The 15,164-nt window shown below is 44.2% G+C and overlaps 1 protein-coding gene across 1 annotated transcript in view; it reads left to right on the forward strand.

Moving 5' to 3' along the window:
• LRP5 (LDL receptor related protein 5) overlaps positions 1 to 15,164 on the forward strand; it is a 168,265-nt gene that overhangs the window by 132,880 nt on the left and 20,221 nt on the right. Inside the window, exons 14-15 of the mRNA XM_083164802.1 lie at positions 4,468 to 4,679; positions 9,297 to 9,487. Of these exons, the coding sequence (XP_083020928.1) occupies positions 4,468 to 4,679; positions 9,297 to 9,487 (403 nt within the window). The remainder of the gene's footprint in view (positions 1 to 4,467; positions 4,680 to 9,296; positions 9,488 to 15,164) is intronic.

Genomic DNA, 15,164 nt, shown 5'->3' on the forward strand with positions numbered 1-15,164 from the left:
TCTGTCTCAGAAGAAATTAACCATAATTCACGCTCATGCAACTGTTCACTGCTCATCACTTTTTGTCTGTCTGATTTTCTTTTTCCTGATTTTATGTAGTGCTTAGTTGTGGCAAGCCAATACTAGTGCATGTCAGTCAATCCCGTACAGTTAGAATGAGGTCAGTGACACTTCTCTCTCTGGGACTGAGGCCAAGTGATCTCCTCTTACAGTCATGTTCAGACTACTGGGCATGAACCCATCATCATGAATATTAAAAAATGGGGAAACAATGATAGAAAACATTAAAAGTGAGTGTTGAGCAGTGTTGTGTTTTTTTTTTTTTTAAGCTTTTATATTTTAATTAGAAGACTAAATCTTGGAATTACATGGGGTGGAGCAGTTAGCCGTGTTGAGCTAACATTTTACTACTGGGCAAGTTAATGTGCATATGGCGGACTATTTCTAGCAGGCAATCTCCTGTGATCCTTGTAGTTCAATTAGAAAATAGGGTACTTGTTTAGTTTCACGGCGGCGGCGCGTGCCGCTCTAGCTATGAATCTTGGCAGCTTGCCGAACTGCCTTACTTCTCTAAGCTACGTTATCAGCGTAGCGCCTGTTTGAATCCTGGCAGCTCGCCAGCTGCCTTCTGTAATGTTTGTCATCAGCCTCCTACGCTGACTCCGCGGCAGCCCAGCGCTGCTACTCCTAAGTTACTGTCAAGCCTAGTGAGCACTTCCCACACAGCGCTGGCGCCCGCATGATATCCTCTCTTCTGTGGAGAGGGGATCATGCTGGAGCCGGCGGAGAGGCTCTGCGTCTGTGTAGCGCGTGCCTCTCCTTCCAAACAGGGGGTGCGGACGCAATTGCGTATCATGCACAATAAAGGAGGCATTTGCCAGTGTTCCATGTTACATACTGGCAAATGCCTCCATTTGATAACCCCCCCCCAAATAAAGGAGGCATTTGCCCGTGCTCCATGTTACATACTGGCAAATGCCTCCATTTGATACCCCCACTATCCACGGCAGCCGAAGCATGGCGAACGGACACGTTACGCGTCCTCCCGACCTTTCCATACCACCACCATCCATGTCGGCGTGGAGTTGATTTTTATATAGAGTGGAGAGCGCAGCGAGCCACCGAAGCGTGGTGAGCGAACGCGGAATACATGTGAAGTTTCGGGCTGCAGTGGATAGTGGGGGTGTTTCAGGAACACATTCACACCTGCCATATCATACATCTGAGCAATAGCTACTCAGAGGTCAGAGCCAGGAGCGTCTCATTGCTGGAGCGTCTGAGACGCTCCTACGTATCACACAGATGGAGCGCCTCTCCATCGGCTCCCGCATGATCCCCTCTCCATCGGCTCCCGCATGATCCCCTCTCCACAGAAGAGAGGATATCATGCGGGCGCCAGCGCTGTGTGAGAGGTGCTCACTAGGCTTGACAGTAACTTAGGAGTAGCAGCGCTGGGCTGCCGCGGAGTCAGCGTAGGACGCTGATGACATAGATTACAGAAGTAAGGCAGCTGGTGAGCTGCCAGGATTCAAACAGGCGCTGCGCTGATAACGTAGCTAGAAGTTAGGCAGTTTGGCAAGCTGCCAAGATTCATAGCTAGAGCGGCACGCGCTGCCGCCGTGAAACTAAACAAGTATCGAAAATAGTTATCATGGTAATTCTTCAATGTCTGACTTGAGGGAAGATTTTCCCTTCAAATAAGGAAAAAGATTCCAAGCTGATCTTCATTGTAATATGCATCCTGTTTGGTCGAGAATGCATTCTTGGGCATATTTGACCAATTTTCGAAACATGGAGATGTATGAACGATAAACATGGGTGAACAAACAGTATTCTATATGCAAAACATGCCCAAAAACGCAAATAAGGCTAATTACACTAACAAACCAACTCGCAAGAACTTTTCAATAGAAAACAATACAGCACGCAAATGTACCAAGAACTGTGTTTACAAACACACCAGTAAATGGAGCAAACTCACCCCAAATACACTTTTCAAACAGACTGCATCGAGTTTACATTGTTTTCAATGTTTTATTATGATGAATAGACACAATTGACACAATTGTTTGCATATAAAATTGAACACTAATAAAGGTTTTTTTTTTTAGTTTAAATGTTTAGTAAAAAAATTTATGTACAAACATTACAAAAACAATTAGCGAAATAGTTATGTTCCAAAAATGTTTAATTATTTCTGAATATTTTTGTTCCAAAAAAAGGGACACTACAAAATGTTGCTCCACATTTGTAACACACTTTAACAAAAACACTAATGTGATTTTTGTTTAACACTACTTTTGTTGTCTTGCCCTAGGAGCCCCCTTCCTATCCTGGGTGCTTGGGACACACCTCTGGTGAGGTACAAGTAGGGACTGATTAGTCACTTTCTCTACCTTACTCTCTCCCTAACTTTCGTCTGCCATGGACATCCTCCTGACACCCTTCCTCTACAAACACGAAACACTGAGAAAAAAAAACACAGGTTTCTAAAATAAAGTCCATGCTAACGTGAATAGTTCATACCCCCACTATCCACGTTGGCATGGAGTTGATTTTAGATAGCGTGGCGAGCGTAGTGCGGGCGAGCGAAGCGAGCCCCACAAGGGGACCCAGACGCTGCTGCGAGTGAGACGCTGCCACCGTGAAACTAAACAAGTACCGAAACACAAACCCATACCTCCACTAGCCACTACTCACACCACAGACACACACACACACACAAACCCTGACTACGTGTTAAAAAAACAAACAAAAAAAAACCACACACACACACACAATGAAGACAGGGCTACGGTATCTTAACCTATATAGCAATCTGGGCATCTCAACTCTTTGGCTTTTGAGCAGGGTCGAGCTGGTTTAGGCCATGCAAATGATACAGTATGTGGCATCTTCAACCAATCCTAACACATTTCCATGTTCACGTATGTTTACTCACCCATGTTTGCATTTAAAGGCATGTTTTGAGAGAACATGCCAGAGGCAACACGATTGCATAAACCAAACAGAAAAAGTACATTTGTTTCTTTGGTTTTTGAAAACCTGGGCATGTTTGAGTAAATCTTTAAGTGCTTCATGTCCCATCATCTGTATCAAACATTCTTTCAACTCCTATCCTGATATTCATCACAAAATAATCAAGTCCGCCTTGTTATGAATTCCAGCGTGGTCCCGTGCACATTGGATCAGACCCGGAGATCATACGTGCTGCGCATATGATCTCTAGAGTGGACCCCATCCCAGCGGCAGGGAGCCTGATTGTATGCGATACATTGCATGAAGAGGGGCTGCTTGCAACGTATCGCATGCGATCCTGCTGCCTGGGAGGCCCTGGACGGCTTGAGGTGAATTGGATGCGACTTCTAACAAAAGAGATTAAAAAAAAAAACATGGATCGGCGGCAAATTCACATGGTTTTCGACTGTGACAGATTTTTCGACAACTGGAAATTGGCACTTTAATTAAATTGGTTGAATGTGTATGTGTGTTCAAAAAGTGAAAGTTTTTCGAAGGTTGAAAAATCCGGCACCTAACTGTAATCCTCTGTATAATAAAATGAAATAGTATATTTGGTACTTGTTTCCTAGAACGGCCACACCGATTTTGATCGGGTCGGAAAAATCGCGTCGGTCACATCGCATGCGACGGACCCGATTTTTACATTGAATCAAATGTGAATAGGGTCCCTGGGACCCTATTTTACATTGGATTCAATGTAAAATTGTCCCCAGACCCTAAATGGCCCCATTGTGGCACCCCACGATTGATGCCAACCCGAAGCATGGCGAGCGGCAGCGGTACGCGTCCTCTGACCTTTTCATACCCCTACTATCCACGTCGGCGTGGAGTTGAGAATATAAAGTGTGGCGAGCGCAGAGCGAGCCACCGAGCCCGAAGCATGGCGAGGGGATGCGCATTACTGCACAGGTATATGCGTCCCCTCGCGGGGCTCACTGCACTCGCCACACTTCAGGCTCAGTGGATCGCTGCGCTCGCCACACTTTATATTCTCAACTCCACGCCGACGTGGATAGTAGGGGTATGAAAAGGTCCATTTCCCATTGTTAGCTATGTAAAATGTGCTTAATCGCGTCCATCGCATCTTGTGCCATTATAATGGCACAAGACCGACGCGATGAACGTGATTACAATGTTAAAAATATTTTAACATTGAACCCTATGGCAAAATCGGGTCCATCGCGTCGGTCGCGTCGCGTGCCATGTTAATGCACGCGACCGACGCGATGGACCCGATTTTGCCTTTGCCGGCAAAATGGACCTGATTTCAAAGGAAATCGGGTCCATCGCGTTAATCGTGTACCTTAAGTTAAGGTACACGATTACTCCCGATTGTGGCCGTGGTAGGAAACAAGTACCGTATATTTAACATTATTTTAATTGGTGATCAATTAGATGACTATAGAATATTACATTGTGTAAAGTTTATTTCTGTTCCTCTATTAGCCTCTTGTGGTGGTGTCCAGTCCAAACCAAAGCCAAACCCAAGAAAAGCAGCCACATGATCTGAGCATAGATATTTACAGTCACACCTTGTACTGGACCTGCGAGACCACAAACAGCATCAACGTTAACCGGCTAACTGGTGAATATATTGGCATGGTCTTACGTGGAGATCATGACAAGCCAAGGGCTCTTGCCCTGAATGCAGAACGAGGGTAAGTTTTCTTATAATAAATTATATCTGTCTTTTTAGTTGCATTCATGCCTAAACCAAAGTGCTTTTCCCTAGCGCAGTGGTTATAGAAACATAGAATTTGACGGCAGATAAGAACCATTTGGCCCATCTAGTCTGCCCCTTTTTTTACCCTTCAGGTAAACTCAACCCTTTTTAATCCTTATTTCTTTGTAAGGATATTCATATGCCTGTCCCAAGCATGTTTAAATTGTTCTACTGTCTTAGCCTCTACCACCTCTGATGGGAGGCTATTCCACTTATCCACTACCCTTTCTGTGAAGTAATTCTTTCTAACATTTCCCCTGTCCTCGTGTTTTATTACTTGTTTTCCTTTGAAGAAAATTTCCCACTTGTACTATGTTAAAACCCTTGATATATTTGAAGATTTCTATCATGTCCCCCCTTTCCCTTCTCTGCTCCAAACTATACATGTTAAGATCTTTTAGTCTATCCAGGTAAGTTTTGTGATGTAGGCCATGAACCATTTTAGTTGCCCTTCTTTGTACACTCTCCAATGTATTTATATCCTTCTGAAGATATGGTCTCCAGAACTGGACACAGTATTCCAGATGAGGTCGTACCAATGACCTATAAAGTGGCATTATTACGTCTTTTTTTCTGCTACTGATTCCTCTCCCTATGCAACCAAGCATCTGACTAGCCTTCCTCATTGCTTTGTTACATTGCCTCCCTGCCTTTAAGTCACTTGATATAATGACTCCTAGATCTCTTTCCTCCTCAGTAGTTTCCATTATTGTACCCTTGATACTATATTGAGCCTTTGGGTTTTTGAGTCCCAAGTGCATAATTTTGCATTTTTTAGCATTAAACTGTAGTTGCCATTCTCTTGACCAATTCTCAAGTTTACTTAGATCATCAGTCATTTGATTTACCCCTCCTGGTGTGTCTACTCTGTTGCATATCTTTGTATCATCTGCAAAAAGGCATACTTTCCCTTCAATACCATTTGCAATGTCACTAAGAAAGATATTAAAGAGCACTGGTCCAAGTACAGATCCCTGGGGTACTCCACTGGTAACATGTCCCTCCATAGAATGCACTCCATTTACTACAACTGTCTGTTTCCTATCCTGCAACCAGGTTCTTATCCATTTAATTGTTTTATAATCCAATCCCACACTTTCAAGTTTATTTAGCAGCCTGTGATGTGGGACAGTGTCAAATGTCTTACTAAAGTTCCCAAACTTTTTTGAATCACGGAGCCCTAAAGTATCAATTCTTAACATGGTGCCCCTAGGCCGAAAGTTTGTAATTGAGAAATCTAGTAACAAATATTTAGTAGATTGTGTCATCCTCAGGGAGTGTCCGTTATGTGAGTTGGGACAGGATTAATTTCTGTTTGTCCATAGAGCTTATGAGTGAAAGCCACAAGCACTGGTTCTGCCTAATACATTGCCAATAGATCTAAGCTACCTTACCAGGATGTACCCGAAAATCCTCCATTATGGCACAACAAGGACCAGCATTCCCTCCAAGTACTGTCCCCATGCATGCCTCTCAAAACGGTTATGTACAGAATCCAAGTTGAGCAATCAGTAACTCGATTAAACAACTTACGTTTTGAAAGTAACTTGTATAGGTCGTACCGTGAGTGTACAACGAGCTGCTGTGGTATATTTCACTGATTTATATCAGAAAACAATATCTCCAGTTTGCAAGCAGATAAGTGGTGTAGGTGTTGTACATAAGCTAGTTTGGATTAATTATATTTGGGTGTTTTTTAAAAATCATTCAATGTGTATTTGCTTCAGGATAATCTGTTAAATTAGAGAGAAATTAATAACCTTTATTTATGGCCCAACAATGCTAATGATATTGTTTCCTTAGCGATGTGTTGGCTTATCACTGTGTGACAGTGTTTCCATGGTTCTCTATGTCTCTGACCATATTTGTTGTGCTTGTGTCGGAAGGGACACGCAGAACTTTTTTTGTTGTTGTTGTTAAATATGTTCCACAAGTAAAGTCCCTCAAGACAAATAAATAAACAAGCTGGCAAAATGGGAACCATGCGTATCCCAGCTGGTGAGGGCCTAAATATGATGAGCCCTTGTTAGACATATGTTGTGTGAATGCAGTTCCCGGCATCGGGTTTCATTCAGAGGAAAATGTTATAATTCCAGTAACATGGAGACCAAAAACATGGGGAAAATTGGCTTTCTTATAATCAACTTTTTAACCACAGTGAGCTTTGTAAATTTTTATTTTCAGTTCATATTATTAATAATGTCTGAACAATCATAAAAGCTAATTGCATTCTTCATCTAATTAAAAACGAGTCCTCTCTGGTCTTCCTAAATTGGGACAATAGCTAGCAGATATTCACACTAACAAAAAGATCTTCGCACTAATGTTTCCATCCGGAAAAACACACTGAGAACAAGAGCCACAGCTCCAAATATAGCTAATCGCTCCCATTTTACATTTCTTTTGTGTTATTTTCTACAGGCTGTCTGCTTTTACAGCATTGTGTTATGTGAGCTGCAGTTGACAGACCCCCTCAAAAAATTAATAAAGATCCCTTTTTCTTTTTGAGAGAGAGCAGTAGATAAGTAGTTTGTTTTGTTTTTTTACCTCACTAAACCTCTCATACAATTGAATCTTCCCCTGATCTTGGCAACGCATCATCTGTGGGATCAATCCTGCACCATTAGTATACAGATGGGAAGAGTCCTGGCTGTTTGTTGCCCAGGATGCTGTAACAGTCAGCTGTAACATTGCATTATATGTGTTATGAAGTACAGATGTGCAGGCTCTGATTTACTCTGATTTAGTAAAAAGTTGCTTCCCTTGCTCACAATTTTGGAATACTGCGGGAATATTTATCCCAATTCATGTGGTATCCAATATTTTTCTTAAAATGGTTGCAGGATTTTCAACGCTGAAAATCCTCCAACACGTAACAAAATTAAATGGTATACTCCGCTCTCTGGTACTATCTGCAACCTCTGGTGCTCTCCTCTCCATCTTTTAACTGGGGAGGGGGGGCTGCAGAGAGATGCAAGGGCTGCAGGGTGATGTAACTCTCCCAGTGCCCTGCTCTAGGGGCACACTACTCCCCATTGCTGCAAACGACCCAGCTCCCGATGTTGGATATAGAAGACCTGTTGCAGATATTGAGCAGTTACCGACTAAGTGAATTGGAAACTTTCAATTGCTTAATTAGCCCTGTTTTCAAAAAAAAATCAGACTTGCTGTGGATGAGGGAGAAAAAAAACACTGCATTATCATGTCCCATTTTCAGTCCAGCAATTGAATCACTAAACTGCTGCAGGGTTTTTATTTTGTTTCCCGCCACCAGTTGAATTCCACTGTATGTGTGTAGACCATGTTATTTAAAGCAGTTAGATACCTAGCAATGGATCTGTGGAGGGTGCAATCAATTAACTAGCACAATGTAAGGAAGTCCGCATGGGACTGTCACAGCCTTGACACCTTGTGTTGAATCTCTTCAGCAACAGTTCAAGTCTGTTGTAAGGACCAAGGAGTATGTAGTATGCTTATTTGTAAAAGAACCATTAGATGGGCTCTTAGTGGAAAAACGTGTGAGATTGCCTTTGTTTTTGCACTTGAATATTAAGTAATATATTAGAACCAGCTTTATTTCTACATGTATACTCTGGTATTTTTTTTTTGCGGTTTCAATGCAGCATTGAGCATGGTTACAGGAGAGAAGGCATGACATACATTATACATATAATTTGACAGTTCGCATATTAGGGTTAGCATTTAAGACCATTTTTATGTTCGGTTGAGTTAGCTTGGTATGCATTGCTCAATTGATGGATCACTATCGGAAAGAAGCTTCTTGCGCTTCTGGGCGACTTGACAGGGATGGATAAAATATCCCTTACAACGTTAAGGGGCTGTGCTTTTAGATTTGCAGCTCTGACCCTATGGAACCTGTTTCCTTGCATGGTTCTTGTGGTCTCCTTTCTACAATCCTTAAAAAAAAAAAAACTCACAAACTTTTAAGTTTAATCAGCATTTCACTAATATCTCTCTGAGGGGGGGATGCTCTAACATCCGAGCCCCCTTACCGCCCCCTATCGCCGGCTACTGCAAACATAATTATCGCATATGCTGTAACATATGCAATAATTATGGCAAAGGACAGCTCTTGCATTAAGAGCTGTCCTTTTGCGGTGAGTCAGCTGGTCCTATCGGGTCCCTGCGGCTCCCCCCTCCCTCCCTTACCCGGCGATGCTGCTGCGCGCGTGGGGGGGGGCTGGCTTTCCTCCTCCCTGCACCCGGAAGAGGATCATAGTGCAGGGATGAGGAGGTCACAGGTCCGGGCAGCACAGCACTGTGCTGCCCGGACACAGGTGAGGGGGGGGGGGGTCGGTGCGGAGCGGTGGGGGGTCGCGTTAGAAGCCCATATGAGCTTCTATGGGGCATCGCCAGATAACCCGGCGGAGGATGCTTAGAGCATCCCAAAATGCGGTAAAAACCCTGATAACAGGGTTTTTATCGCATTTTTAGTTTAGAGAATCTCCCCCTAATTCCTTAAGAATTTTTTTTATTATTGTTACAATTTTTATTGTTTATATTATTATTCTCATTCTTTCTCATGTTGCAGGTACATGTATTTCACAAACATGCAAGAGAGGTCCCCAAAGATCGAGCGTGCAGCCTTAGATGGAACAGAGAGGGAAGTTCTTTTCACCACCGGGCTCATCAGACCGGTTGCTCTGGTCATTGACAACAAACTTGGAAAAATGTTTTGGGTGGATGCAGACTTGAAACGTATAGAAAGCAGCGACCTATCTGGTAAGAATTAATAAGTGCATATGTTACAAGATGCAAAAAATAACAAATTTGAAAAAAGTATTCAACTTGTATAAAATATTTAGAATACATTAATAGATTTTGTCATGTTGTAAGTTATTGTCTGAATTGAAGATTGATTGATTGTATTTTGCAAAGGAAACAATGACCTTATGCAGTTGTGATTATCGAAATCTCCATTCATTTTTTCTCATTCATCTATTCTGGTGACGCAGTTGACCTTGGGATTTAGTAGGGTCCGAAGGAGCCAGGCACCTATGCTAAACTTTGAAGAGAGGCAGGCTCCTCCCCACTGCATCCCATGATTCCTCTGTTCGTCTTAGGAGCCCACAGGAGTGGGTGCTATGCTGAACGGGCTGCTGCCGCAGCCTAAAGAACAGATTGCTAGGTGTTTTTTTTTTTTTTATCAATTTTACACTGTTAGGACAGGCGGCAGTGTGAGGATTCTATGAGAATCCTCACACTGACAGCGCAGCAGGAGCTGACAGAATTGCGTCCTGTCAGCGTCCTGTGTGCAGGAGGCCATTTTAAAAGAGCCATAACACAGGGCACAACCTGTTACAGGAGCCTGGACATGGGCAATCCCAAGTGATCCCCAGCCGAGGGGGAGGCACTAGAGCAGGGGTGGCCAACCGGTCAAGAGACGAAAAGAGGTAAAGAGACGAAAAATATCGGTAGTCAAGCTAAAGAGCCGACATCATGCGCGCGCCGAAGGCGCATGTGCCAAAAAAAGGGCGTAGTCTAATTTGACCCCTTGGGTGGGTGTGATACAAATATTACCTCCAAAAGTGCAGTGCCATATATACATATGCCCCCAATAGTGCCAGATACACATATGCCCCCCCCACACGGTGCCAGAAAGCTGGTATGCCCCCACAGTGCCAGAAAGCTGGTATGCCCCCACAGTGCCACAAACTGATATGCCCCCACAGTGCAAATTTCCCAGCAGCAGCACTCACCGTTGTTGCTGCTGCTGCCAGGCGGGGAGAGGACAGTCTGGCGTCCCCCTGCAGTCCTGTGATGTCACCGAGGGGAGGAGAGCACAGCACACCACGCGTGTCCTTCCCCCTCACTTTCCTGTGACTGGGCCGTCCACCAATCAAAGCTCGCTGGCCGGCTCCTGATTGGCTGCCGGCCCGCGAGCTCTAATTGGCAGACGGCCCAGTCACAAGGATGCACAGTAAGGGGTAGAAGAGATGCGCGATGCGCAATCTCCTCCCCTCAGAAGGAGAAGGGATTCAGGGAACCAGCAGCAGGGGGGACTGGGACGGACGGTGGGCGGCGGGCAGCAGTGGGAGCAGGAGCCACACTTTACAAGGGGGAGAGCCGCATGAGGCTCAAGAGCCACAGGTTGGCCACCACTGCACTAGAGAGAGGAGAAGACAACTGAAGGAGCGGCTTCCAGGGGGTAGATGGCGCCAAAAATCCACGGACCCCGCTGGAGCAGGGACAATGGTCTCTTCCTTTCACTCTGTGTTTGTCGCCTTTGGAAAGCACTGTGCTGCAGAGCTGAAGGTTTTTCCTGCAGAGTGACAAGCTTCTCCTGTGCATCGCTACCCCCCACTGATCAGAAGGGTCCACCAATAGACAGATAAGTACTCTGGCATACTTTGGCTCAGTACTGTCGCCTGACATTTTGCAATGTGATATTTAATCATGACAGAAAGGCATTCTGCTGTTATGGGGATGGAGCGATGGCCTTTTTAAACCCCTGAAAACGTTGTGGGCTTGTGGGCCCTTTTTGCAAGTCATGCAGGACACTGTGCAGGGCATTCAGAAGGCTAATGCTCTCACGGAGCAGTTTTCTAAGGAGCCTGAAGGGTCTTCCAGACATTCTGTAGCATCCCTGACTACCCTCAATGTGGATTCTGAGGAGGAGGGAGAGTGTGGACCTGATATGTACTTGGATCAGAAGGATGAGTTGGATATTTCTGTACCCGGTATTGAAGATTTAATTTTGGCTGTGAAGCAGTCTTTACATTTATCTGAAGGAGATAAAGCTCCAGGGAATTTTCAAGAGAAAGTGCAGAGATGCAGTCACTTTCCCCTCGGATGAGGGTATGCAGGACTTGTTAGGAGGGGCTTGGAAAACGCTGATTAAAAATATCCTGTTACCTAAAAGATACTTGAGCTTATACCCTATGCCGGAGGAGCATGTTAAGTTGTGGGAAAAAGTTCCCTTAGTAGATGCTCCGGTCGCTGTCAAAGGCTTTGCCTGTGTAAGGCGGTGCTGCATTTAAAGACCTGGTGGATAAAAAAAAAATGGAGGGTTGCTTAAAAGCAGCATTTGAAGGTGTGGGTTTTGCTCTTAGGCCTGTAGTTGCTTCAGCATGGGTGTCCAAAGCTATGATAGTGTGGGCTAATACCCTCTGTTCTTTCCTACAGCCAGATACGGAAGTCTTAGCTTTGGCAGAGGATTTGAAGGCCGCTGCGGAATATACTAGGAGGCTGGTGACGAGGCGATTAAAATGCTGTCCCAAGATATCGGCAGTTTCTGTGCATACTCGTAGAGTTTTGTGGCTCAAAGCCTGGGAGGCTGATATTGAGTCCAAGAAATCCCTTGAGGCTTTGGCTTTGAAAGGGGAATTGCTTTTTGGTTCGGAGTTGGAAGCCATTATTTACCAAACAAGAGGTGGGAAAGATTACCTTTCTTCCTACACAAGTAGCAAAACAAGGTTCATCAAGGTTTGCTGCCTTTCGTTCCTCTTTTTGGCCTTTCTTTCGGAAGGTGCATCATCAAGGGGTCAGTCCAATAGAGGACGGTTCCCTGCTGGAAAAGGCAAAGCTCCAAAATCCCACTTCGGAGCCTTTACAAAGAAACAGGTTTCCAAAGGGAAGGAGAAGCCCTCAGCATGACTGGTCGGAGACTCCCCAATCTGTGATCAGGGTGGGGGGTCGCCTCTTGCAATATCGGGACACTTGGACCTTGTTAGGTCAGGATCCTTGGGTCCTCAATGTGGTGTCCCAGGAGTACAGGATAAACCTGAAGTGGTTTTTTACCTACTCCGTTACCCAGAGAAACTCTACTCAGATCAGCCCTTTTGGGGGCGGCGAGATCTCTCCTGGAGATGGGTGTGGTAGTTCCGGTACTGCAAGAGGAAAGAAAGAAGGGGTTTTACTCCATTCTTTTCTTATTACCAAAGCCGGACTTTCAGACCAATCTTAAATATGAAGTCTCTGAATCTCCACTTAAGGGTGGACCATTTTAGGATGGAGTCCCTGAGGTTGTTTCTGCTGAGCCTGGAACCAGGAGAATTATGGCAGTCATGGCAGCTACCCTCAGACTACAGGGTATAGTGGTAATTCCATATTTGGACGCCCTACTCTTCAAAGCAGAGTCGGCAGAGAAATTGCAAATAAATCTGTCAGTAGCAATTCAGTTCTTAAGGGACCACGGGTGGATCCTAAATCTTCAAAAGTCTCACTTGTGTCCTTCTCAAAGACTGCAGTTTCTGGGAGTTATACTGGACACACATCTACATAGTGTATTCCTTCCGGAAGTGAAGGCCAGAGACATTTGTCAGCTGGTTTGGTCACCGGGCTGTGTTACTTGAACCACCAAGTGGGCACGCGCAGCAAGATGACGATGACAGAAGTGTCCAGAATTTTTCAGTGGGCAGAGATCAATGTTCTAGCCACCTCTGCTGTATTCATCCCAGGAGTCCGGAATGTGGAAGCGGATTTCCTGAGCAGGGAGAAACTTCTGGAGGGAGAGTGGGCATTACATCCCCAAGTCTTTCAGGAGATTGTGGCTCGTTGGGGCCTTCCGGAAGTGGACTTGATGGCATCCAGGCACAATTGCCAAGTTCCCAGATTCAGGGACCCTCTAGCTCGGGCAGTGGATGCCATGACGGTACCTTGGAAGTTCAAGTTGGCTTATGTGTTACCACCATTTCCAATGATTGCACGGATGTTGCAGAGGATGAGGTCACAGGGGACAGCCGTGATACTGGTAGGGCGTATATAGTTATACGCACACAAACATTCAATTATAGTTATGTAGATGGACCTGGTAATAGCCACTTCTCTACTTTTTAAGTTAGCTCTACCAATTAGCGACTGCGTACACATCATGCGATATTTTCTATGGATGATATTGTCAATGATTTCCCCTTAAACTCCTGGGTAAACGATATTGTGCATACACACTGAACAATATAATTAACAATATAATTCAGTGACGTCACCCAGCCTCTTGCTGGACATGCAGTTGTAGACTATGTATAGACAATGGGAGGGTCCTTCATGAACCATGATAGTGCACCTCGACATTAAGCATACACACTAGACAATATTACAAACTGTAATACTCAGAGGGGCCAAAATGAGCAATATTGTGTGTAATATCTCATAGTATGTACGTGTTTTTAGGTTAGAAATGACTGAAGAATAGCCTGACAAAATAGCCAGTTCCTCCATCAGTAGTAAGCTACACTACTGTGGTTCAGACACATAACATATATTAGAACTTGGAAGAGAGTACAATGTTCAGCTGAATCATACATTAGTAAGTTTTATCTGCAGATCTGGCTGGTTGGAACAAAAACATGGTTATGGATGAATGACAGTGTCAGTTTTCCAGCATTTCCAAGAAAATGGTCAACTGTCATATGCTCTCATCCATAACCATGTTTTTGTTCCAACCAGCCAGATCTGAAGATAAATCTGCGTGTTTATGGCCACCTATACATCGGCTACATAAGATTGGACGTTAGTATGATTGCTCTGTTGCTACTAGATTCAATTGATCAATTCACTGTTTGCACAAGTGATCCCCTTTTGCAGTTATAATGGATCCAGCGTCCTTTCAAGGACCATAGGCTTACTCGGGAGGTCACTTATTGACCAATGTGTGTCTGTGTACAAAGATGCAGCCACCAAGCAGTGGATTGGAAATGGCTGCAGTAGGCATCTCATTACAAATGCTGCTGGCTGCAACAATTGCGTATGTTTACACAGCCGATGATACTAGATTGCAGTTCCTGTGTATAGATCGGAATCAGTCACTCAGTCTTTGTGTAAGCAATAGGCTCTCTGCTCATTCTAGTCAATGATGACCATTGGGGTAGGAGTAGAGATATAATAGTAATAAGTAATGTCCAGAGTAATGTCTACCCACTTTTGTTAATGACCACTCTAGGCCTCCACAGCATCTGATTTTACCCTGTGCGAGTACTGAGTCCGCAAGTGATAAATCACTGTAGGATAAGATGAAAGCCAGGCGATCGGCAAGAGATGAGAGGACACGCATCACTTAATCAGACAATGATGTTTTTCTGTTTGATCCATTCACACTTGTTTTGTAATCCATCCTATTTACTGAATAATGAACACAATTGAAAGAATTTAGCAGCAGACTTCAGAGAAGGTGCAGTGCCAAAAGCAAAAGAGGCACAGTTGCCAAGAGGAGCTTAGGTCTGGAATGTGCCTTAAAAACACCAGATACAGGATGTTTTAGTTGTCATATGTTTAAAAAGGGCTAAAACCAACAAAAAAGAAACTGTAGCCACATACTTTTGTACAGCGTGAATGAAGGCATGGTCCTCCAAAATATATAGGCATGGTTACCTCTTAAATCATTTTTGCTATATGTTACCATAACTTTGTCATAATCTTCCACTCCATTATTACTTACTATTTAAAAAATCAAAATGTCGGC

Source organism: Crinia signifera, chromosome 11 (genome assembly GCF_055691185.1).
Source record: "Crinia signifera chromosome 11, ASM5569118v1, whole genome shotgun sequence".
In the NCBI taxonomy this organism is placed as follows: Eukaryota; Metazoa; Chordata; class Amphibia; order Anura; family Myobatrachidae; genus Crinia; species Crinia signifera.